At 44.5% G+C, this 25710-nt stretch overlaps 1 protein-coding gene across 1 annotated transcript in view; it reads right to left on the bottom strand.

Annotated features, from left to right (window-relative positions):
- LOC121576952 (cat eye syndrome critical region protein 2) overlaps nucleotides 1–25710 on the bottom strand; it is a 99289-nt gene that overhangs the window by 30356 nt on the left and 43223 nt on the right. The window contains exons 2-7 of the mRNA XM_041890571.2: nucleotides 16240–16334; nucleotides 14504–14687; nucleotides 14090–14217; nucleotides 13541–13624; nucleotides 10152–10207; nucleotides 9657–9817 (exon numbers count right to left, since the gene is read on the bottom strand). Coding sequence (XP_041746505.2) covers nucleotides 9657–9817; nucleotides 10152–10207; nucleotides 13541–13624; nucleotides 14090–14217; nucleotides 14504–14687; nucleotides 16240–16334 — 708 coding nt within the window. The remainder of the gene's footprint in view (nucleotides 1–9656; nucleotides 9818–10151; nucleotides 10208–13540; nucleotides 13625–14089; nucleotides 14218–14503; nucleotides 14688–16239; nucleotides 16335–25710) is intronic.

Below are 25710 nucleotides of genomic sequence, written 5' to 3'. Positions count from 1 at the left end.
AGACCTGCTTGGGCCAAGAAACACGAGCAATGGACATTAGACCAGTGGAAATGTGTCCTTTGGTCTGGAGTCCAAATTTGAGATTTTTGGTTCCAACTGCTGTGTCTTTGTGAGACGCGGTGTGGGTGAACGGCTGATCTCCGCATGTGTAGTTCCCACTGTAAAGCATGGAGGAGGTGGTGTTATGGTGTGGGGGTGCTTTGCTGGTGACACAGTCTGATTTATTTAGAATTCAAGGCACACTTAACCAGCCAGGCTACCACAGCATTCTGCAGCGATACGCCATCCCATCTGGTTTGCGCTTAGTGGGACTATCATTTGTTTTTCAACAGGACAATGACCCAACACACCTCCAGGCTGTGTAAGGGCTATTTTACCAAGAAGGAGAGTGATGGAGTGCTGCATCAGATGACCTGGCCTCCACAATCCCCGACCTCAACCCAACTGAGTTGGTTTGGGATGAGTTGGACCGCAGTGTGAAGGAAAAGCAGCCAAGAAGTGCTCAGCATATGTGGGAACTCCTTCAAGACTGTTGGAAAAGCATTCCAGGTGAAGCTGGTTGAGAGAATACCAAGAGTGTGCAAAGCTGTCATCGAGGCAAAGGGTGGCTATTTGAAAAATCTCAAATATAAAATATATTTTGATTTGTTTAACACTTTATTGGTTACTACATGATTCCATATGTGTTATTTCATAGTTTAGATGTCTTCACTATTTTTCTACAATGTAGAACATTTTAAAAATTAAGAAAAACCCTGGAATAAGTAGGTGTCCAAACTTTTGACTGGTACTGTGTGTGTGTTATATATATATATATATATATACAGTGGGGGAAAAAAGTATTTAGTCAGCCACCAATTGTGCAAGTTCTCCCACTTAAAAAGATGAGAGGCGCCTGTAATTTTCATCATAGGTACACGTCAACTATGACAGACAAAATGAGAAACGTAATCCAGAAAATCACATTGTAGGATTTTTAATGAATTTATTTGCAAATTATGGTGGAAAATAAGTATTTGGTCAATAACAAAAGTTTCTCAATACTTTGTTATATACCCTTTGTTGGCAATGACACCGGTCAAACGTTTTCTGTAAGTCTTCACAAGGTTTTCACACACTGTTGCTGGTATTTTGGCCCATTCCTCCATGCAGATCTCCTCTAGAGCAGTGATGTTTTGGGGCTGTCGCTGGGCAACACGGACTTTCAACTCCCTCCAAAGACTTTCTATGGGGTTGAGATCTGGAGACTGGCTAGGCCACTCCAGGACCTTGAAATGCTTCTTACGAAGCCACTCCTTCGTTGCCCGGGCGGTGTGTTTGGGATCATTGTCATGCTGAAAGACCCAGCCACGTTTCATCTTCAATGCCCTTGCTGATGGAAGGAGGTTTTCACTCAAAATCTCACGATACATGGCCCCATTCATTCTTTCCTTTACACGGATCAGTCGTCCTGGTCCCTTTGCAGAAAAACAGCCCCAAAGCATGATGTTTCCACCCCCATGCTTCACAGTAGGTATGGTGTTCTTTGGATGCAACTCAGCATTCTTTGTCCTCCAAACACGACGAGTTGAGTTTTTACCAAAAAGTTATATTTTGGTTTCATCTGACCATATGACATTCTCCCAATCCTCTTCTGGATCATCCAAATGCACTCTAGCAAACTTCAGACGGGCCTGGACATGTACTGGCTTAAGCAGGGGGACACGTCTGGCACTGCAGGATTTGAGTCCCTGGCGGCGTAGTGTGTTACTGATGGTAGGCTTTGTTACTTTGGTCCCAGCTCTCTGCAGGTCATTCACTAGGTTCTGGGATTTTTGCTCACCGTTCTTGTGATCATTTTGACCCCACGGGGTGAGATCTTGCGTGGAGCCCCAGATCGAGGGAGATTATCAGTGGTCTTGTATGTCTTCCATTTCCTAATAATTGCTCCCACAGTTGATTTCTTCAAACCAAGCTGCTTACCTATTGCAGATTCAGTCTCTTCCCAGCCTGGTGCAGGTCTACAATTTTGTTTCTGGTGTCCTTTGACAGCTCTTTGGTCTTGGCCATAGTGCAGTTTGGAGTGTGACTGTTTGAGGTTGTGGACAGGTGTCTTTTATACTGATAACAAGTTCAAACAGGTGCCATTAATACAGGTAACGAGTGGAGGACAGAGGAGCCTCTTAAAGAAGAAGTTACAGCTCTGTGAGAGCCAGAAATCTTGCTTGTTTGTAGGTGACCAAATACTTATTTTCCACCATAATTTGCAAATAAATTCATTAAAAATCCCACAATGTGATTTTCTGGATTTTTTTCCCTCAATTTGTCTGTCATACTTGACGTGTACCTATGATGAACATTACAGGCCTCTCTCATCTTTTTGACTTGCACAGGTGCATGTTCATCACTTGCACAATTGTTGGCTGACTAAATACTTTTTTCCCCACTGTAACTCAGCAAAAAAATAAACGTCCTCTCACTGTCAACTGCATTTATTTTCAGCATGTGTAAATATTTGTATGAACATAACAAGATTCAACAACTGAGACCTAAACTGAACAAGTTCCATAGACATGTGACTAACAGAAATTGAATAATGTGTCCCTGAACAAAGGGGGGGGGTCAAAATCAAAAGTAACAGTCAGTATCTGGTGTGGCCACCAGCTGCATTAAGTACTGCAGTGGATCTCCTCCTCATGGACTGCACCAGATTTGCCAGTTCTTGCTGTGAGATGTTACCCCACTCTTCCACCAAGGCACCTGCAAGTTCGCAGATTTTTTGGGGGGGAATGGCCCTAGTCATCACCCTCTGATCCAACAGGTCCCAGACGTGCTCAATGGGATTGAGATCCGGGCTCTTCGCTGGCCATGGCAGAACACTGACATTCCTGTCTTGCAGGAAATCACGCACAGAACGAGCAGTATGGCTGGTGGCATTGTCATGCTGGAGGGTCATGTCAGGATGAGCCTGCAGGAAGGGTACCACATGAGGGAGGAGGATGTCTTCCCTGTAACGCACAGCGTTGAGATTGCCTGCAATGAGAACAAGCTCAGTCCGATGATGCTGTGACACACCGCCCTCAGACCATGACGGACCCTCCACCTCCAAATTGATCCTGCTCCAGAGTACAGGCCTCGGTGTAACACTCTTTCCTTCGACGATAGAATCCGACCATCACCCCTGGTGAGACAAAACCGTGACTCGTCAGTGAAGAGCACTTTTTGCCAATCCTGTCTGGTCCAGCGACGGTGGGTTTGTGCCCATAGGCGACGTTGTTGCCGGTGATGTCTGGTGAGGACCTGCCTTACAACAGGCCTACTAGCCCTCAGTCCAGCCTCTCTCAGCCCATTGCGGACAGTCAGAGCACTGATGGAGGGATTGTGCGTTCCTGGTGTAACTCAGGCAGTTGTTGTTGTCATCCTGTACCTGTCTCGCAGGTGTGATGTTCGGATGTACCGATCCTGTACAGGTGTTGCTACACGTGGTCTGCCACTGCGAGGATGATCAGCTGTCTGTTCTGTCTCCCTGTGGCACTGTCTTAGGCGTCTCACAGTATGGACATTGCAATTTATTGCCCTGGCCACATCTGCAGTCCTCGTGCCTCCTTGCAGCATGCCTAAGGCACGTTCACGCAGATGAGCAGGGACCCTGGGCATCTTTCTTTTGGGGTTTTTCAGAGTCAGTAGAAAGCCCTCTTTAGTGTCATAAGTTTTAATAACTGTGACCTTAATTGCCTACCGTCTGTAAGCTGTTAGTGTCTTAACGACCGTTCCACAGGTGCATGTTCATTAATTGTTTATGGATCATTGAACAAGCATGGGAAACAGTGTTTAAACCCTTTACAATGAAGATCTGTGAAGTTACAAGTTACTTTACAAATTATCTTTGAAAGACAGGGTCCTGAAAAAGGGACGTTTCTTTTTTTGCAGAGTTTATATACAGTTGAAGTCGGAAGCCAAATACATTTAAACTCAGTTTTTCACAATTCCTGACATTTAATCCTAGTAAAAATTCCCTGTATTATGTCAGTTAGGATCACCACTTTATTTTTGTTGCAAAGAAAAAGCCATATCTCAGAGAGGCCAATAAAAAGAGAAGATTAAGATGGGCAGTCTGAGATATGGCTTTTTCTTTGCAACTCTGCCTAGAAGGTGAGCATCCCGGAGTCGCTTCTTCACTGTTGAGACTGGTGTTTTGCGGGTACTATTTAATGAAGCTGCCAGTTGAGGACCTGTGAGGCGCCTGTTTCTCAAACTAGATCCTCTTGCTCAGTTGTGCACTGGGGCCTCCCACTCCTCTTTCTATTCTGGTTAGAGCCAGTTTGCGCTGTTCTGTGAAGGGAGTAGTACACAGCGTTGTACGAGATCTTCAGTTTCTTGGCAATTTCTCACATGGAACAGCCTTCATTTCTCAGAACAAGAATAGACTGACGAGTTTCAGAAGAAGGTTCTTTGTTTCTGGCCATTTTGAGCCTGTAATCGAACCCACAATTGCTGATGCTCCAGATACTCAACTAGTCTCAAGAAGGCCAGTTTTATTGCTTCTTTAATCAGCACAACAGTTTTCAGATGTGCTAACATAATTGCAAAATAGTTTTCTAATGATCAATTAGCCTTTTAAAATGATAAACTTGGATTAGCAAACACAAGGTGTCATTGGAACACAGGACTGATAGTTGCTGATAATGGGCCTATATCTTGATCACATTCCAGAAGTTTTCAATGGGGTTCAGGTCTGGAGATTGGGCTGGCAATGACAGGGTCTTGATCTGGTGGTCCTCCATCCACACCTTGATTGACCTGGCTCTGTGGCATGGCGCATTGTCCTGCTGGAAAAAACAATCCTCAGAGTTGGGGAACAATGTCAGAGCAAAAGGAAGCAAGCTTTCTTCCAGGACAACCTTGTACGTGGCTTGATTCATGCGTCCTTCACAAAGACAAATCTGCCCGATTCCAGCCTTAATGAAGCACCCCCAGATCATCACCGATCCTCCACCAAATTTCACAGTGGGTGCGAGACACTGTGGCTTGTAGGCCTCTCCAGGTCTCTGTCTAACCATTAGACGACCAGGTGTTGGGCAAAGCTGAAAATTGGACTCATCAGAGAAGATGACCTTACTCCAGTCCTCTACGGTCCAATCCTTATGGTCTTTTGCAAACCTCAGCCTGGCTCTTCTTTGCTTCTCATTGATGAAGGGCTTTTTACTAGCTTTGCACGACTTCAGCCCTGCCCCTAGGAGCCTGTTTTGAACCGTCCTCGCCGTGCACTTCACCCCAGCTGCCGCTTGCCATTCTTTTTGAGTGACATTTGAATGAGTTGGCGGTCATCCCGGTCAGTAGAGAGTCGTTTTCACCCTCTGCCGGTCTGTAGCTTTGTTGTCTCCAATATATGCTGCTTGACCTTGTTCTTATGAACCGCCGTCTTTGAAATTTTAAGGATGGAAGCAGCCTGACGCTCACTGTATCCCTCTGCTAGTAAAGCCAGAATTGAACCCTTCTTTTCCTCACTCAAAACTTTCATTTTCAACTCTTTTGGCATGGTCAATAGTTATTTTTTGATTAATATTACTTTTGAGGTACTATTAGCACTGTTTTTGCCATCCAGCTGGTCCTATTACAAGAGGATAGTGATGACCACAGCAGTGGTTTTTATACTTTTCCTCGTTAAATAAGATTTGGTTAATGTGATCACCTAATCAGTACCTAATTCAGTAGAATGAGGTGTGCCTGTGTTGGAATTCAACAGACACTGGAATGGAATGGCTGTCATACATGTAGAGATACTGATTTAAGAAAAATGTGCAGTGGTCTCTTAATTTTTTCCACAGCTGTATATCTATCTATCTATCTATCTATCTATCTATCTATCTATCTATCTACCTACCTACATCTCAACAGGGCCAGAATGTGTTATCAGACAAGAGGACACTAGAAAAATGGTGGGCTAGGGATTGCAGCTACCAACAACATAGCTGCGTAGGCTGTCTAGTAGAGAATTACCGATAATCACCCGAGCAGATATATCAGGCCGATATTGGCCTTTTCTAGTCTATCGGCCCTTCTCTAGCGGCTTTGATGATAGTCCCTCTACATAGTAAAACTGCTGCTATACCAGCCACCACTCACCGCCTGAGCCACGAGCACAATGCTGTGGAATGTCTAGGTCGGAAAATCAGCAGCAGCAAGCTAGCTCATTCTCCAACAGAAAGGTGCAGTACTGACAAATGGGTTTATTGGCACAGTGACCAACATTTTACTTCTGTTGCAAATATTAGTTTAGTTAATTTACCAATAACAAAGCTTGTGTCGACATGCCCGGACATGCCCGTAATAAGCAAGCTAGCTAGCTAAGCAGATAGCTATATGACCTGTTAGCAAAGATTACGATAACTAACCCTTTCATCTGTGGTTTTAGCTCGCTAGCTAGATATATTAGCTACTATGCTAGTTAGCTGGCTAGATAAACATGGTGCTAAGATATCAGATAGGAGCTAATAGCCAATGTAGCTAGCTAACGTTAGCTGGTTATCATTTTGAACTTGCACCATTTTCGGCAACGAGCCATCTGCTGATCTGACCAGCTGCAATCATATTCGTAAATTGACAGTTGATAGTTGGATTAGATGATTGTCGTAATAAGGAAAGAATGAATTGTTTCAAAATAAAGGTTAGCAATATATGTTTAGCTACCTAAGAATCTTACTGCATGTTTATGGACCAAGAAAGCTGTAGATCAGCGTGCGTGTTTTCACTTCTCAAACTATGGGTAGATTTGAGTCAGAACGTGCATTGTCGTTTCATATTTTTTTCTACCCTTGTTCTCCTTGTTAGATATTATGCACATTTATGCCTTTGTAGAAACTGTAATCACCATTGAGCTAATTCTCATAGTAGCAGTAAACAGCAGCAAATGATTTGAGCGATGGAGAGAGATGTGAGGAGATGTGAAAGAGAGCAGCGTTACAACCTCGCTCTATCCAATTGTAGCAGCAGGATCAAGTTACAACCCGCCCATTTCTTGACAGATAGATGAACTAGCCAATTGAGTTGTTTAGAGATGTGTCCTGACAGCTGAAAACCTGATCCTGAAAAATGACTTAAAATCCTAGTTTCATAAGCATCCGTGATCACAAATCATTACGTTGGACCCATTTGCATGGAATAGATGTTCTTTTATATTCTCAAACTAACAGCAGTGCCTATATGATGTCCTTCCATACATGCATGACATGCTGGAGTGATGAACCTATGCAAATGTTGTTGATCAGTAAGCTAATATACAGCTGAAGTCGGAAGTTTACATACACCTTAGCCAAATACATTTAAACTCAGTTTTTCACAATTCCTGACATTTAATCCTAGTAAATATTCCCTGTTTTAGGTCAGTTAGGATCAACACTTTATTTTAAGAATGTGAAATGTCAGAATAATAGTAGAGAAAAAAAATAATTGTGATCCAATTGACATTTTAGTCATTTAGCAGACACTCTTATCCAGAGCGACTTACAATTAGTGAGTGCATACATCTTTCATACTGGCCCCCCGTGGGAAGCGAACCCACAACCCTTGCGTTGCAAGTGCCATGCTCTACCAATTGAGCTACATGAGGGCCAATAGAATGATTTATTTCAGCTTTTATTTCTTTCATTACATTCCCAGTGGGTCAGAAGTTTACATACACTCAATTAGTATTTGGTAGCATTGCCTTTAAATTGTTTAACTTGGGTCAAACGTTTCCGGTAGCCTTCCACAAGCTTCCCACAATAAGTTGGGTGAATTTTGGCCCATTCCTCCTGACAGAGCTGGTGTAACTGAGTCAGGTTTGTAGGCCTCCTTGCTCGCACACGCTTTTTCAGTTCTGCCCACAAATCTTCTATAGGATTGAGGTCAGGGCTTTGTGATGGCCACTCCAATACCTTGACTTTGTTGTCCTTAAGCCATTTTGCCACAACTTTGGAAGTATGCTTGGGGTCATTGTCCATTTGGAAGACACATTTGCGACCAAGCTTTAACTTCCTGACTGATGTTGCTTCAATATATCCACATAATTTTCCTTCCTCATGATGCCATCTATTTTGTGAAGTGCACCAGTCCCTCCTGCAGCAAAGGACCCGTGCAGTTGCAAACCGTAGTGTCTGGCTTTTTTATGGCGGTTTTGGAGCAGTGGCTTCTTTCTTGCTGAGCGGCCTTTCAGGTTATGTCGATATAGGACTTGTTTTACTGTGGATATAGATACTTTTGTACTTGTTTCCTCCAGCATCTTCACAAGGTCCTTTGCTGTTGTTCTAGGATTGATTTGCACTTTTCGCACCAAAGTACATGCATCTCTAGGAGACAGAACGCGTCTCCTTCCTGAGCGGTATGACGGCTGCATGGTCCCATGGTGTTTATACTTGCGTACTATTGTTTGTACAGATGAACGTGGTACCTTCAGGCGTTTGGAAATTGCTCCTAAGGATGAACCAGACTTGTGGAGGTCTACAATTTATTTTCTGAGGTCTTGGCTGATTTCCTTTGATTTTCCCATGATGTCAAGCAAAGAGGCACTGAGTTTGAAGGTAGGCATTGAAATACATCCACAGGTACTCAAATGATGTCAATTAGCCTATCAGAAGCTTCTAAAGCCATGACATAATTTTTTTGAATTTTCCAAGCTGTTTAAAGGCACAGTCAACTTAGTGTATGTAAACTTCTGACCCACTGGAATTGTGATACAGTGAATTATAATTGAAATAATCTGTCTGTAAACAATTGTTGGAAACATTACTTATGTCATGCACAAAGTAGATGTCCTAACCGACTTGCCAAAGCTATAGTTTGTTAACAAGAAATTTGTGGAGTGGTTGAAAAACGAGTTTTGATGACTCCAACCTAAGTGTATGTAAACTGCCGACTTCAACTAAGTCCCAAATGGAAGGCAAACAGATGGTCATCTGTAGCACCACAGACTCCACTGATCAGCCAAAACAAGCTTGATAACTCAATGCATGCACACACTCCTATTGAATATGCATTCACCTATATTGTGAGTAGGCCTATGCCATCTTAAATTGACCCAGTTTATTAAGAGATTTATCATTCAAATACAATTACTATTATGTTATGTAATTTTGTCATCAAAATTGTTTTATTTAATGATATCGACCTAAAATATCATCCATCAACTTTCTTGACTACCAAGAAACGGTATTGGCCCTAAGAAAATCCATATAGGCCGTTCTCTACTGTCTAGCCATGTATACTCAAAGATAAATTAGTATGCAATGTCTTAAAAGGGCAGAGTTTGAACAGTTAAAACACGGTGTCAACAATCTGAGGCGACTCATTCCGCAGAAGAAAAAACATGCGACAAATGAGCACTCCCAGCCCCGACTCTGTCACTCCAGCAGCAGCAGCACACATGGCCACAGATAAGACAGACAGGCTTTGGGCCCGGGGCTCTGCCGGGTTTAGAAGCTGGTGTTCTGGGAAAGCAGAGACCAGTCTGCCTCCACACACCTGCAGCCGCACCACACAGCCCCCCTTCCAGACTCCATTTCCCAACGTCTCCTGGAGGCAGCCATTTGAGACGCTATGCCGTTACAGAGCACATCAGCTGACTAAGTCAGTGTCTGAATGAAGAGTGATGGGTTGAGAGGGGAGGGGGAGGGAGGAGACGAAGAAAAGAGCTGTCTGACCTTGTGCTCGATCATGCTGCTGATCTCAGGGAGGAAGTTCTGGCTGATGATGCGATATAGGTGGCGGTCCTGGGGGGACATTTTGTCTTTGATGCTCTCGGCCAGACTGGCCCACTGCTCCTCCGTGTCACACACCAGGGACCAGGCACCGCGCTCCCGGTCTGGACGGACAGACAGACACAACATCATGGTCAATATACTCCAGACTCTGACATTGCTCGTTCTGATATTGCTCGTTCTAAGGAAGGGGGGGGGGGAATTATATGTCTATCGTGTGTATTGTCATTGTATTACTAGATATGACTGCACTGTTGGAGCTAGAAAATAAGCATTTCTCTGCACCTGCGATAACATATGCAAATCTGTGTACACGACCAATAAACTTTGATTCGATTAGATTTTTCTGAACACGAGTCTCAATCGTCAGCATCAATATCAGAAGTTGGAGTCAATCTAAATAGATCATGTTTCTGATAGCTTTGCCTTTTTGCTCACCTGTGCCTGAGTGCAGAGCTTCCAGTCCATTCTCCTTCACTTCGTTCTCCACCTCACTGAAACCCAACAGGACGGTCCATTCAGTATTTACCATCCACTCCAAAGCATTGCATGAACAAGGTCTGGGGAATAAAGCTGGTGAATACATGTATTTCTCTGGAGACGTTTTGTTTGAGAACGGAGAGAATACGAGACCACTAAGGGCTCCTAACCAATTGTGCTACTGTGTGTTCTTTCACGTTATTTGTACTTATTTTGTACATAATGGTTCTGCCACCGTCTCTTATGACCGAAAAGAGCTTCTGGATATCAGGACAGCGATTACTCACCCCGAAATAGATGAAGAAGTTTTATTTAACAAGTCGGACGCCAAGGATTTTCTTCAGACACCCGACAAGGCCCAAATCCCCATCATTCGCATCAGAAAGAGACGGGGATGTCGGGGTGCCTTGTAAGGATCCGACGGCGAGTGGGTAATCTGCCTCTACCATCAGTCATATTAGCCAACGTACAATCATTGGATAACAAAATAGATGAACTACGATCACGGATATCCTACCGACAGGAAATTAACAACTGTAATATCTTATGTTTCACAGAGTCGTGGCTGAACAACGACATGGATAACATACAGCTGGCGGGATATACGCAGCATCGGCAAGATAGAATAGCTGCCGCCGGTAAGACAAGGGATGGCGGTCTGTGTATATTTGTAAACAACAGCTGGTGCACTAAACCTAATATTAAGGAAGTTTCGAGGTAGAGTATCTCATGATGAGCTGTAGACCACACTATTTACCAAGAGAGTTTTCATCTATATTTTTTGTAGCTGTCTATTTACCACCACAAACCGATGCTGGCACTAAGACCGCACTCAATGAGCTGTATAATCCCATAAGCAAACAGGAAAACGCTCATCCAGAGGCGGCGCTCCTAGTGGCCGGGGACTTCAATGCAGAGAAAATTAAATCAGTTTTACCTAATTTCTACAAGCATGTTAAATGTGCAACCAGAGGGAAAAAAAACTCGAGACCACCTTTACTCCACACACAGAGACGCAAACAAAGCTCTCCCTCGCCCTCCATTTAGCAAATCTGACCATAACTATCCTCCTGATTCCTGCTTACAAGCAAAAACTAAAGCAGGAAGCACCAGTGATTAGGTCAATAAAGAAGTGGTCAGATGACGCAGACGCTAAGCTACAGGACTGTTTTGCTAGCACAGACTGGAATATGTTCCGGGATTCTTCTGATGGCATTGAGGAGTACACCACATCAGTCACTGGCTTCATCAATAAGTGCATCGATGACGTCGTCCCCACAGTGACCATACGTACATACCCCAACCAGAAGCCATGGATTACAGGCAATATCCGCACTGAGCTAAAGGGTAGAGCTGCCGCTTTTAAGGAGCGGGACTCTAACCCGGACGCTTATAAGAATTCTCACTATGCGTTCCGACAAACCATCAAACAGGCAAAGCGTCAATACAGGATTAAGACTGAATCATACTACACCGGCTCCGACGCTTGTCGGATGTGGCAGGGTTTGCAAACTATTACAGACAACAAAGGGAAGCACAGCAGCGGGCTGCCCAGTGACACAAGCCTACCAGACGAGCTAAATTACTTCTATGCTCGCTTCGAGGCAAGCAACACTGAAGCATGCATGAGAGCATCAGCTGTTCCGGACGACTGTGTGATAACGCTCTCCATAGCCGATGTGAGTAAGGCCAGACGGATTACCAGTACGTGTACTCCGAGCATGCGCTGACCAACTGGCAAGTGTCTTCACTGACACTTTCAACCTGTGCCTGACTGAGTCTGTAATACCAACATGTTTCAAGCAGACCACCATAGTCCCTGTGCCCAAGAACACTAAGGTAACCTGCCTAAATGACTACCGACCCGTAGCACTCACGTCTGTAGCCATGAAGTGCTTTGAAAGGCTGGTCATGGCTCACATCAACACCATTATCCCAGAAATCCTAGACCCACTCCAATTTGCATACCGCCCCAACAGATCCACAGATGATGCAATCTGTACTGCACTCCACACTGCCCTTTCCCACCTGGGCAAAAGGAACACCTACGTGAGAATGCTATTCATTGACTACAGCTCAGCGTTCAACACCATAGTGACCTCAAAGCTCATCATTAAGCTAAGGACCCTGGGACTAAACACCTCCCTCTGAAACTGGATCCTGGACTTCATGACGGGCCACCCCCAGGTGGTAAGGGTAGGTAACAACACATCTGCCATGCTGATACTCAACACGGGGGCCCCTCAGGGATGCGTGCTCAGTCCCCTCCTGTACTCCCTGTTCCCCCATGACTGCACGGCCAGGCACGACTCCAACACCATCATTAAATTTGCCGACGACACAACAGTGGTAGGCCTGATCACTGACAAGGATGGGACAGCCTACAGGGAAGAGGTCAGAGACCTGGCCGTGTGTTGCCAGGATAACAACCTCTCCCTCGACGTGATCAAGACAAAGGAGATGATTGTGGACTACAGGAAAAAGAGGACTGAGCACGCCCCCATTCTCATCGACAGAGCTGTAGTGGAGCAGGTTGACAGCTTCAAGTTCCTTGGTGTCCACATCACCAACAAACTATCATGGTCCAAACACACCAAGACAGTCGTGAAGAGGGAACGACAAAGCCTATTCCCCCTCAGAAGACTGAAAAGATTTGGCATGCGTCCCTCAGATCCTCAAAAAGTTCTACAGCTACACCATTGAGAGCATCCTGACTGGTTGCATCACCGCCTGTTTTGGCAACTGCTTGGCCTCCGACTGCAAGGCACTACAGATGGTAGTGAGTACAGCCCAGTACATCACTGGGGCCAAGCTTCCTGCCATCCAGGACCTCTATACCAGGCGGTGTCAGACGAAGGCCTTAAAAATTGTCAAAGACTCCAGCCACCCTACTCAGACTGTTCACTCTGCTACCGCACGGCAAGCGGTGCCGGAGCGCCAAGTCTCGGTCCAAAAGGCTTCTTAACAGCTTCTACCCCCAAGCCATAAGACTCCTGAACAGCTAATCAAATGGCTACCCGGACTATTTGCATTGTTCCCCCTCTTTTACGCTGCTGCTACTCACTGTTTATTATCTATGCATAGTCACTTTAACTATACCTACATGTACATATTACCTCAATTACCTCGAATAACCTGTTCCCCCGCACATTGACTCTGTACCGGTACCTCCTGTATATAGCCTCGCTACTGTTATTTTACTGCTGCTCTTTAATGATTTGTTATTTGTACTTTTTTTAGTTATCTATTTTGTACTTAACACTTATTTTTCTTAAAACTGCATTGTATTCGGCGCATGTGACAAATACAATTTAATTTGATTTGACAGAGCCTGCTGCTGGTCTTACCTTAGCTGGGTCTCCTCCACTTTCATCTTCTTTGGTGGTCTTCCCCTTTTCCTCTTCTCTGCTGGTTTGATCTCAGGGGCTTCACTGTACGGACAACACAGTGAAAAACAAATATCCGCCCACACTTTAAATTACACAGGCCTTTTACCAGGGTAGCTATTACTGGAGTGACCCTTATGATTAACCTCTAACAAGCTAGTAAGTACATAGTTATGGAGTAATTACTATGTTGGTGCTCACTTTGTCCTTCGTTAGAAAACAGAATTAGCAGTAGGAAGTGCTACTGTTTACATATTACATATCTCATTGCCTTACAGAAACCATAGAGCATATATATACACAAAGTAACAACACACAATACGTAATGTATACACAACCATATATATACACACACACACAATGTAAATTATCAGATAATCCATAAAAGAATTACTGGTTATATACCAGCATAGCGTTCACATACTGTGACCTCTGTTTGTATTGGTGAATTACAGGCAAGCAAAACCATCCAACGTCTACAGCCTTTGCCCTATGATGCAACCCACTTACCCGAGCTGCTCTGCTTTCCTTTTGACCGGCTCCTCTTTGTACATGCGGGTACCATAGAAGTACCAGTAGAGGGCACCGCTCCCATCTTGCCCCAGCGGCTCCACGCGCAAGCTGTCCGCATCCAGGCCCTGGGATCAAACATTGCATGGATTAATAATGCATATACAGTATCACTTAATTCACTACATCAGGTTAGATAGCACTTCTTAAGTCCGTCACCATCAACAGCGTCACAATAAAATCCCCATAACTACAGGTTTCCAAAAGAAGAGTGTTTTCCCAGTTTGACTGTTTACCCATGCTAACTCTGAAACAGTCATAATAACAGGAGTTTAAAACAGGTGCAGGCTTGCGGTACAAGGTGTACTCTTTCCCTGTGTGTGTGTGTGTGTGTGTGTAGTGTATATGTAGTACCTTGAGCAGGTCGAAGACGTCTGCGGCGTCCAGGCGGTAGTCACACAGCCTGTGCAGCAGCTCCACCTGTGTGCGCGGGGTCAGCTCCTCAAAGGGCCCCTGGCGCAGGGGGTTGGGCTTCCCCTCCTCCAGCTCCCAGCGGTAGTTGATGATGTCGTCCAGATAACCGCTGAACGCCTGGGGACTAAGGGGGGCGGGGAGTGATTAGTCCCATATGCTAGTATGACAATACAGTAGTGAGGAGGGGTGGGTAACATAAAATCATAGAGAGCTCTACTGCAGTGAATTTGGTTGGAGCAGACTAGTCAAGGGTTCCCATACAAAATTTGAGAATTTAGGCCTAGTTCATTGTTTCTAACCCATTCATGTCACATACTCATTAATTGCTTAAACTAGAAGTAATTCATTCTCAAATGCCTACCGTGTCAAAGGTCAAAAGGAACATGTGTTTGTATTGATACCAATCAACAAAATTAAAATTAAATGCTGATTGGGCGATAGTTCGACAAAAATAACAACAATCGCCATAATACATAGACCTTTAAAGAGTCCTTGGGATACGACAATATGGCGCACCACTATTCATTCACTTGCAAATGCTTGTCCTTAAAGTGTGCTTTGTAAAGCAAGCGCATATAATGTCTCAATTTCAACAGGCTGTCTATTGTGACAGAGACCGTCATGAAATAATTCAAGCTGCCATACCGTAGTGGTTCTGTAGAGAAAAGGAAGGGAAAAAGAGAGCAATTTCTTTGCACTCGAGTGGGTTTGTTTCATTGTTCTTTTGGATGCTGGTAAATAAATGTTGGTTCCGGGTCAGATCTGTCTGATTAATCTGGAACCCTTCAGTTCCTGCTCAGACGCACAGAAACAAGTGCTCAGGGCAGGGGTGAGTGCCGATGCAACAGCAGAAAAGAGAGGAGGAAAACTGGAGAAAAAATTGCCCATCTTGAAAGAGCAGTTTGCACTTTCACACAGCTGGAGGCCCCCCACTACCACATCTCTCCCTTTCTCCTGCTCTGCTAACACACCCCCGCCCCCCTCCCCAGCTCCGCCGGAGCGTTTAACGCGTGCGGATGAAAAGGGCAGCTCTTTGAAAGGCCAGAGCCGAGCATCCACCCCCGGGATGCCAGCGGCTGTCCAGTCCAATAAGGCAGGTTGTCCTGTTACCGCCTGCCTGAGTGTGGAAACTGGATCAGCCCTAACCTCCCTCATCCCTCCCTACCTACCGAGTCACAGGCTGATTGGTGCCTACCCCAGTGGTGCTGATGGAGCAAGAGCAGGAGAGGGGGAGGTAGTGGTGGTAGGTGGGGGCCCCTTCAGGGCTGGAACATTCATTTCACTTTCCTGTGCTCTTCCCACTCCCTCTCTCTCACACTTACTCATCAAGGAACTGTCCCCCCCAGGGAAAAATCCACCTAACCCCAGTTTCCTTTGTGAGAAGCCTCACTCAGTTGCAACGGCTGATTTCAACACAAGCTGTGCACACCCTGATGTGCTCACTACTAACAGGGTTTGTGACTCAAACTTCCTGTGTTTCAGGCCCATTTGGCCCCTGGATGTTGTCGCCAAGATTGGTCTGTTACAAGGAAGGTAAATAGATATGCTGTTCTGTGCTGGTGAGCTAAAAGGTTAGGCCTAGTTCTGAGGCTCTCTCTAGAAAAAGTATTAATATTTAACACCCGTATAAATAAAGATTGAATAAAGGATGTGGGAAGGCTGGGGGCACTACTTACGTGATGTCTGTGCGCTGGTAGCATCCTTGCAGCAGTGAGATGAGGAGGTCAGACAGAAAGTCTATGTCCTGCTTCTGTAGCGCCTCTTCTATCTCCTACCACACAGAGAGAGACACAGCAGAGGGAAGAGGTCAACCTTTGAGTTATATGGCAATCCACTTTTTAAAGGCACACAAAAAGCTCAGTTTTAAAGTCGGCATATAACATTTAATGGTTGGTATTAGTCACAGGACGGTGCAGTAAAAAAAAAGCTGTAAGATTCCGAAGTGATACGGATGCCCTGGAGTTAAACCGTAGGTGGTGATGGGAATTTAGGGTTTCCAAGTCATAGTTTGACATTTTCAAAGAAACAGGAGCTCTCGTAGCTAAACTTGGTTGAAGTGTGGATATTGGAACTAGTAACTTATATTGTGAGAGCCATAGGGGACCAGAATACCAGGCAGTATTCTAACTCTACTGAGTCTAACACTCTTGATCATGATAAACAACCATACAGAACGTGTGTGTACTAGATAGGCTGTGCGTAGGGGACCTGTTTGAGTTGTGGGAGGGGGGACTAGTTGATATGTTCTCAGAGGAGTCCTTTCGGCCAGCGGTTGGAGCCGATGTTCAAGTTCAACCCTGACCCCTCTCCTGCCTGGCATTGTGTGGCTGCCATTTAGGGTTTATGAAGCGGCAGTAAAACGGGAGAGCAAACTCTAAAGGCCCTCAAAGAGCCAAGGAGAGATGGCAGCATGAGAATAAGGCCACCGCACAGACCCGCCCCCCCTCTCCTCCACTGCCCAATCGGGCCACAGCACCCCACACCATTACCCAGCATGCTTTGCTCTCTCCCCGGGATACCCAAAGGCCCTCGGCTACAGAGCAGAGTCGGGGGAGAGACAAGGGAGGCTGAGATGGCAAAAAATGCTAATGAAAAGTGCTCCATCAACCAAGTGTCCATTTTACTTAACCCCCCTCCCCCGTTTCCCAGGATGCAAAGCGACCCTTCAGCATTGGCCCTTCCTCTTTAAAAAGGAATCTGCCTGCAGCTGACCGCCTCCCCCCCACCACCACGCCCCTCGGTCTCCCTCTACAGAATTCATTTCCAAATTCTCTGCATAAAACACATCACCCCTCCACCACCACCATCACCACTCCACGTCCCCAAAGAAAAAGCATGGTGACAGTCCAGAATAAACTCAAGGGCAAGGAGGCCCGTTTCATTGTGCAGCCTGCAGATTGCTGCCCCTCTCTAGAGAAACGCTGGTGAGTGCCGGGTCACTGGGGGTCAGCCTCCACACCTCCCGGCTGTGGAGAGGCACGGAAGACAGGAGCAAACAGTCAGCAGGATGAAAAACAGAGGGAGGGAGGTGTTGAAAAACAGGATAAGATGGATGTTTCTGCTTTGGGGTAAAAACTTCTCAGATAGCTACTCAGGACTGGTTGGTGCTGCAACAGAAACATGCCAGAGGAGCTGCCTGGGCTGATTCTTTATCTCTAAGTCCTATTATTCAAAACAGAGTTCATTAAGCTTCTTGAGCACATTTTAATAACCAAAAAAGCTATTGATCAATCTGCTCACGGTGGCAAATTAGAAACATTCTAATGGATCTACAGAATAATTCAATATGAAGAGCCTGGGAGGGGGAAGCGCACAACCCTGGGAGGGCCTGGAACTAGTGGGACAGAAGCTACAATAACATGGTTAGCTCCTGTGAGTAGGGCTGTGGCGGTCATTACATTTTGTCAGCCGGTGATTGTCAAGCAAATATTTGCCGGTCTCACGGTAATTGACAGTTCATTAACATACACGTTTAACATCTCCTGGCTTCCACGCATAGCCTACAAGCAACTGTTGCAGACCTTTGGAACATCTACATTTGAAAAAGTATAATAAATCCATTTAATAGTCTACACCATCACAATAAATCCATTATTTATTTTAGACAGGTCTAAAGAAACATGATATGAAGAAAATGTAGTATATTTCAGAAGAACAGAATAGCACACTGAGTTGTCCTTATGTTAGGCCCTGATATGGCTATGCCGTATGGCTGTGGGCTACACTAGTTCATTTAGCAGACAAGATTTGTTTAGTATTCCATGGCATTATTTTTATTATTTTATAGTATGAAAAATATAATTGAACATAGCTGAATAAAATAGAAAGGATATCTTCTCCAAATGATTTCCAAGTAAGGGCGCACATGAGGCTATTCTGTGTTGAGCGGTTAAAGAAACAGGTCCTCCTATATGCTTAATTTAGAGTTATTTATGCAACTTTAGTTGTGATACAAATGTTGGGCTATATGTTAAGACTTTTTAATACATTCTAAGGCTGCATGATGCGACTAATGATGATTTGAAAAAAGTTGCATGAAAGGCATGCGCTCTGATTTGTTTATTGTGCAGGCTGAACACACTTCATCAGTCTCTCTCATTCACAATTTGACAGGCACTTGATAATATTCTCACCAGGCCTCGAATTTCCCGGCGGCATCCCCCTTGTGTGGCCGTAACGCCCCCTAAAGAATCCATGCCTTTTGCGGCAAAAGTGGCCGTTGCGCCCTTGGGCTGAATATAACAATTATAATTAACTTCCCCCGGCTGATGTGCGCCGAAGCACCTCTCACTCACATGGCTCTCTCAGATATCTCAATTCTTATTAGCCAATGCCCGTCACGTGATCGAGTCCTTCTCACAGGCATCTCAGCTAATCCCCGAGCCGACTAGGTGAAAAATCTGTCGATGTGCCCTTAAGCAAGGCACTTAACCCTAATTGCTCCTGTAAGTCGCTCTGGATAAGAGCGTCTGCTAAATGACTAAAATGTAAATGTAAGTAGGCTACAACTGAAGACTTCTCAAAAGTGACCAAAAATGTGATTATGCATGTAATGCTTTATTATAATGGTGCATTTCTATGGTGAAAATTATCTTCCCCAAACTTGAAACTCACGTGCCACCTATGTATGCCAGTTAGGCTCTACACCGGTTGTAAAGTGGATTAATGTGCTTAATTTTAAGAAGTTATTTGGCCACTTTAGTTGTGATACAAACCTTATTAAAACATACAGGCCTATAGGCTAGGCTACATGAGGTGTGCGACTATGATTTGAAAAAGTCACCAAAAAAAGGCATGCGCTGTTTCTTGCCTTACTGTACACACTGGGTATCATTCACAAGAGATAATACATAATTCACAGGTGATAGGCTAATATTGTCACCCATCAGACTATTCTTTATTTAAATGTTGTCTTTACATATACTAAATATATATACACTACCGTTCAAAAGTTTGGGTCACTTAGAAATGTCCTCCATTTTTTTGTCCATTAAAATAACATCAAATTGATCAGAAATACAGTGTAGACATTGCAATGTTGTAAATGGCTATTGTAGCTGGAAAACGGCTGATATTTAATGGAATATCTACATAGGCGTACAGAGTCCCACTATATATATGACATGTGTGTGTGAAATTAGTTTTGATTTAGAATGGACCATTTTCATGCACCTGAACAGGGGCATGGTAAAAAATTTTTTGTTCAAATCAAATTTTATTCGTCACATGCGCCGAATACAACAGGTGTAGACCTTACCGTGCAATTCTTACTTACAAGCCCTTAACCAACAATGCAGTTCAAGAAATAGAGTTAAGAAAATATTTACTAAATAGACTAAAGTAAACAATAAAAAGTAACAATAAAATTACATAACAATAACGAGGCTATATACAGGGGGTCCCGGTATCGAGTCAATGTACAGGGGTACAGGTTAGCCGAGGTAGTTTGTACATGTAGGTTATCTATGCACTTAAATAGCAAATGGAGGACGCTTTTCCCATGGTTCATTTTCATGCCAGCCAAGTAAGCTGTACTCCTGTTGTAAAGCTAAGCAATGTGCTTAATATTAGGAAAGTTGATAAATAAATAAATAAATAAATAAATAAATATAGCAGGCCTAGCTTATAGAAAGGTGATGGGATCCTCCTCTTTTTAAGAGGGGCCATCAAAACGGGTTTCTCACGTAATTGCATAGCCTATAGAAATGTTGCGCAACATGGATCTAATGAAGTGTTGATTTGATTTTCGAAAACATTTGCATTGATGTCAGAGTGATTAGAGGGACAATAGAGTCCTGAGTACCAGGCAGTTAGCAAGTTTGGTAGGCTACTAACGACCATCAGCAGCATCAGAGCTAGGAGAAGCCTAGTTACCGTGACTAAACGGCCAAGCGGAATTTGACTGCGGTTATGACTCGTGACCGCCGGTGTGGCGGTAATACGGTCACTGTAACAGCCCTAACTGGGTGTGGGCTATGTGTACACGTGTGCAGTTGAGATGCACACATGTGCATCAACCACATAATCAAAAGGCACTTCTCTAGCCTCAGTGCTATTTCTGTCCTAGAACATGGGGCTCTTTCAACAGATAGGCTCACAGTGTTATGATAGCACAGTTGAGGTTGGAAGTTTACATACACCTTAGCCAAATACATTTACAGTCAGTTTTTCAAAATTCCTGACATTTAATCCTAGTAAATATTCCCTGTCTTAGGTCAGTTAGGATCACCACTTTATTTTAAGAATGTGAAATGTCAGAAGTTTACATACACTCAATTAGTATTCGGTAGCATTGCCTTAAACGTTTGACCCAAGTTAAACAATTTTCGGGTAGCCTTCCACAAGCTTTCCACAATAACTTGGGTGAATTTTGGCACATTCCTCCTGACAGAGCTGGTGTAACTGAGTCAGGTTTGTAGGCCTCGCTCGTACACGCTTTTTCAGTTCTGCCCACACATTTTCTATAGGATTGAGGTCAGGGCTCTGTGATGGCCACTCCAATACCTTGACTTTGTTGTCCTTAAGCCATTTTGCCACAACTTTGGAAGTATGCTTGGGGTCATTGTCCATTTGGAAGACCCATTTGCGACCAAGCTTTAACTTCCTGACTGATGTCTTGAGATGTTGCTTCAATATATCCACATAATTTTCCTTCCTCATGATGGCATCTATTTTGTGAAGTGCACCAGTCCCTCCTGCAGCAAAGTACCCCCACAGCATGATGCTGCCACCCCTGTGCTTCACGGTTGGGATGGTGTTCTTCGGCTTGCAAGCAACCCCCTTTTTCCTCCAAACATAACGATGGTCATTATGGCCAAACAGTTCTATTTTTGTTTCATCAGCCCAGAGGACATTCCTCCAAAAAGTACGATCTTTGTCCCCATGTGCAGTTGCAAACCGTAGTCTGGCTTTTTTATGGCGGTTTTGGAGCAGTGGCTTCTTCCTTGCTGAGCAGCCTTTCAGGTTATGTCGATATAGGACTCATTTTACTGTGGATATAGATATTTTTGTACCTGTTTCCTCCAGCATCTTCACAAGGTCCTTTGCTGTTCTTCTGGGACTGATTTGCACTTTTCGCACCAAAGTACGTTCATCTCTAGGAGACAGAACGCATCTCATTCCTGAGCGGTATGACGGCTGCGTGGTCCCATGGTGTTTATACTTGCATACTATTGTTTGTACAGATGAACGTGGTACCTTCAGGCGTTTGGAAATTGCTCCCAAGGATGAACCAGACTTGTGGAGGTCTACAATTTTTTTTCTGAGGTCTTGGTTGATTTCTTTAGATTTTCCCATGATGTCAAGCAAAGAGGCACTGACTTTGAAGGTAGGCCTTGAAATACATCCACAGGTACACCTCCAATTGACTCAAATGATGTCAATTAGCCTATCAGAAGCTTCTAAAGCCATGACATCATTTTCAGGAATTTTCCAAGCTGTTTAAAAGGCACAGTCAACTTAGTGTATGTAAACTTCTGACCCACTGGAATTGTGATACAGTGAATTATAAGTGAAATAATCTGTCTGTAAACAATTGTTGGAAAAATTACTTGTGTCATGCACAAAGTAGATGTCCTAACCGACTTGCCAAAACTATAGTTTGTTAACAAGACATTTGTGGAGTGGTTGAAAAACTAGTTTTAATGACTCCAACCTAAGTGTATGTAAACTTCTGACCTCAACTGTACATGTGCGATAACAAAAACTTCTGTGTGTAGCTTTGGGAAAGAGGGAGTGTATAAGTGTGTATGTGTGTGTACAGGCTTGTGAACGCAAGTCTGCATCCATGGAGTGACATGATCTGTGTCCTCCTGTCAACGGAAAGGGGGGAGACCAGAACCAAGAGTCCTCCATGATAAGTAAGTCTGTAGGGTCCCCATTTCAGTATGTAGGGGTTATCATGGAGGACTCTTGGTTCTGATCTGGTCTCCCCCTTCCTGTCGACAGGAGGACATTGATATCCTGTGTCACGCTTCCTGGCACTTCCTGGTTCCCTGACAGACAGCCCCTGGGCTGGAGAAGGCCCATCCATCAGGGGCAGACTGCACTTTGATCACACTTCAAACATGGGGCCGGCTCGGAGAGCCAGGGCCCAGCCCAGTGGAGCAGCCCTGGATTAACACCACCCCGCTCCACCTTTGAAGTGCCACTTGGCAGCTCAGATGGCAAAGGAAGGGGAATTAATGTGGTGTGTGCCCAGCGTGGCGGAGATCCCTCTGCGGGCTCACCGTTAACACACACTCGGCTTGATTAAGGGCCGTGAGGGATACTCGCTGCAGCTGGAGCGCTCCTGCAAGGAGCTCACACTGCGGGGAGGAAACACAAAGTGAGAACACGCCCTGCTCCCCGAAGCATGCACACACACACTAGCTCAGCCCGATGACCTGTGCATGGCATGGATAAGACAAATATATCCCCTCTCCATCTTTGTCCAAATCATAGAGGGTTGACAGACTTATCACAAGGCACTAGACAGCAGGCTGGTAAACACTCCCCAAGTGAGTCAAACGCTTGAAAGATGATTGGAGGGTGAGTCAATGCTAAGTCAAAGGTGTGTCACATCCTCTAAAGCACTCTCTCAGCCCCCTCAGCCCTGTCAGTGGCTCTGCTGTAGCTTGCTAAACTGAGGGTAGGGTAGCTGGCCAGGCTCACTGTCAGAGGAGGAGAGTGAGAGAGTGCGAATGAGAGTGAGGAGTAATGTGAGAGTGTGCGTGTCAGGGTTTCCGCTAGGTAAATGTGGCGCTGGACATTTGACAGGAAACATTTTAATTTACCGGACATTTGAGACATTTACCGGACATATAGGCCTATGCATTGGGTGCGTAACCTGATTATGGCGTCCACCCACGGTGTAATTCATCTTAACAGAACATGCCACTCGAGGATGCAACGGCGTGCGTCCTTCTTACCGAATTCCGATGCTTTGGTTTTAGAATAATTGTCAACATTTACTTTCTCAGCCAACAAACAGCAAAATCACTAGCCTATGTCAATCTACTATCTCCCATAGAAAACTTTACCTATTCTATTGGTCAGCTTGTTGTTCTGTGCGGAAAATAAATAGGTTATTCCAAACAGACTCTGGGACAGTTGTGGGATGATAGATCCAAAAATTAATACAACCAGTACATCAAAATAACTTTAAAATGGAATGGAATTTATGAATATATACATATATGGACAAGCAATGACCGAGCAGCATGGACTAAGATACAGCAGAATATTATAGAATAGAACAGTATATACACATATGAGATGAGTAGTGCAAGATATGTAAAGATGATTAAAGTGACTAGTGTTCCAGCCCTACATAAGTTTTTTGTAGGTAATGTTACATTTTAAGTCATGTTAAAAAAATAATAATTCTGAGCGGTAGAAAGTGATCTTGACTCAGAAAATGTTGGTGACCACTGGCTTAAAATGTTGATAAACTATTATTTCTTCACATTATAGCTGCACAGCAATGCGCAGGCAGCTACGCGTGAATGTTCATTCCATAATGCAATTAGCGGGAAAAATACTAGGCTTGGGCAGTATCCAGATTGTCATGCCGACCTTGTGCCATACAAGGATATTCGGTAATACCGGCACTGAACACAAGGGGCACTATTGTAATCCGAAGGTTAGCAATGCTAAAGAGTACATGTACAATCCCATAGAGAATGCTAACTAAATGCTAATGAGCGCATCATGAACAAGTATTTGCAGGGTAGACATCCCAGCTCATAAAGTTATTCATGTAACTCAAAAATGCTACTCGCAGTTTGCTGCACGCACAAAACAAATATTAGACAGTAAGCCTCTTGATCCAGGAGGGGGTTCTCTGCTGTTACCATGCAAAACTAGATTTTGGAAGAAGCTAACCACTTAGCTAGATAGCAAACTAGCAAACCAAATGCACAACTGCAGAAAATTTAGCACATTTTAGACAGTTAACTTAATAGTTATAAAATATCTAGCTGGCAAACATTTATCTGTGAATTCCATACTGCAACTACACTGAACAAAAATATAAAATGCAACATGCAACAATTTAAAAGACTTTAATGAGTTACAGTTCCAAGATGGCGTAGCAGTGCGGTCGTGTATTCTGTGGTGTCCTCGTGTAAATAGCCAGTTTTTTAGTTTTTTGTATTTTTTCGTATATATTTCTCTCTCACTTTCTATCCTTCAACTAAATATACTTTACTGCAACCCGCCTCACCCAATGTGGAACGGATTCTATTATTTCTTTATTTTTATCAAGAATCTACGGCTGAAACTAGCCAGCTAACTAGCTACTTGCTATTAGCCACCGTTAGTGGTCTTCACCACTGTCCGTGGCCTGCATTACCTACCAGCCAGCTCTAGCCTGGACAATTATCTGCCAGTCTACACAGCGCGCTATCGACCCTTAGCATATCGGACTTTCTGCCGGAATCACTGAATCACTGGACCTTAACACCGGATCATCACAACTAGCTAGCTGCAACCGAATGGCTGTTGTTGGCTAATTCACCACTGTCCCGACGCACCAGTTAGCCTTGAGCTAACCTCGACCAAGGCCCATCTCCCGGCTATCTACCTCTCTGTCAACCGGACAGGACCTCATAGTGTCGACATGGAGCCCCGCCGATCCATCACGACTCGTCTGCCGACATAATTGTCTGATGTGGTTTCAACAGGCTTTCCGTTGCGACGACCACGAAGATCCATCTGCTAGCCCCGGCCCGCTAGCACGCGCAATCAACAGCCGTGCCTCCTGCTCGCCTGTGCTGTAGCAGCCTACGAACTGCTCCCGGACTTACCTATTGCTGTTCACTGGACCTTATGATCACTCAGCTACACAGCTAATGCCTGCTGGACTGTTCCTTTACACGGTACCCTATCCTGTTTATCTGTTTAGCCTCAGCCCAAACTTTCGTTGCCATTACCAGTTGTTGTCTTAGCCCTCTCACATAACACCTGTGATTGCGTTATGCCTCTCTCCCATGTCAATATGCCTAACCTATTGCTGTTTGGGCTAGTTCTTATTGTACTATTTCACTGTAGGGCCCCCAGTCCCGCTCAACCAGCCTCAGAGAGCTCCTTTGTACCAACCCCCAACAGACCGGCTCAATCGGTACCTCCAGTGATGCTCTCTCTTTCATCGTTACACAATGCTTAGG

The sequence above is a fragment of the Coregonus clupeaformis genome, chromosome 11 (genome assembly GCF_020615455.1).
Source record: "Coregonus clupeaformis isolate EN_2021a chromosome 11, ASM2061545v1, whole genome shotgun sequence".
Classification (NCBI taxonomy): domain Eukaryota; kingdom Metazoa; phylum Chordata; class Actinopteri; order Salmoniformes; family Salmonidae; genus Coregonus; species Coregonus clupeaformis.
Note: the sequence above shows the minus strand (reverse complement) of the source record. Positions and strands in the feature narration are given on the sequence as shown.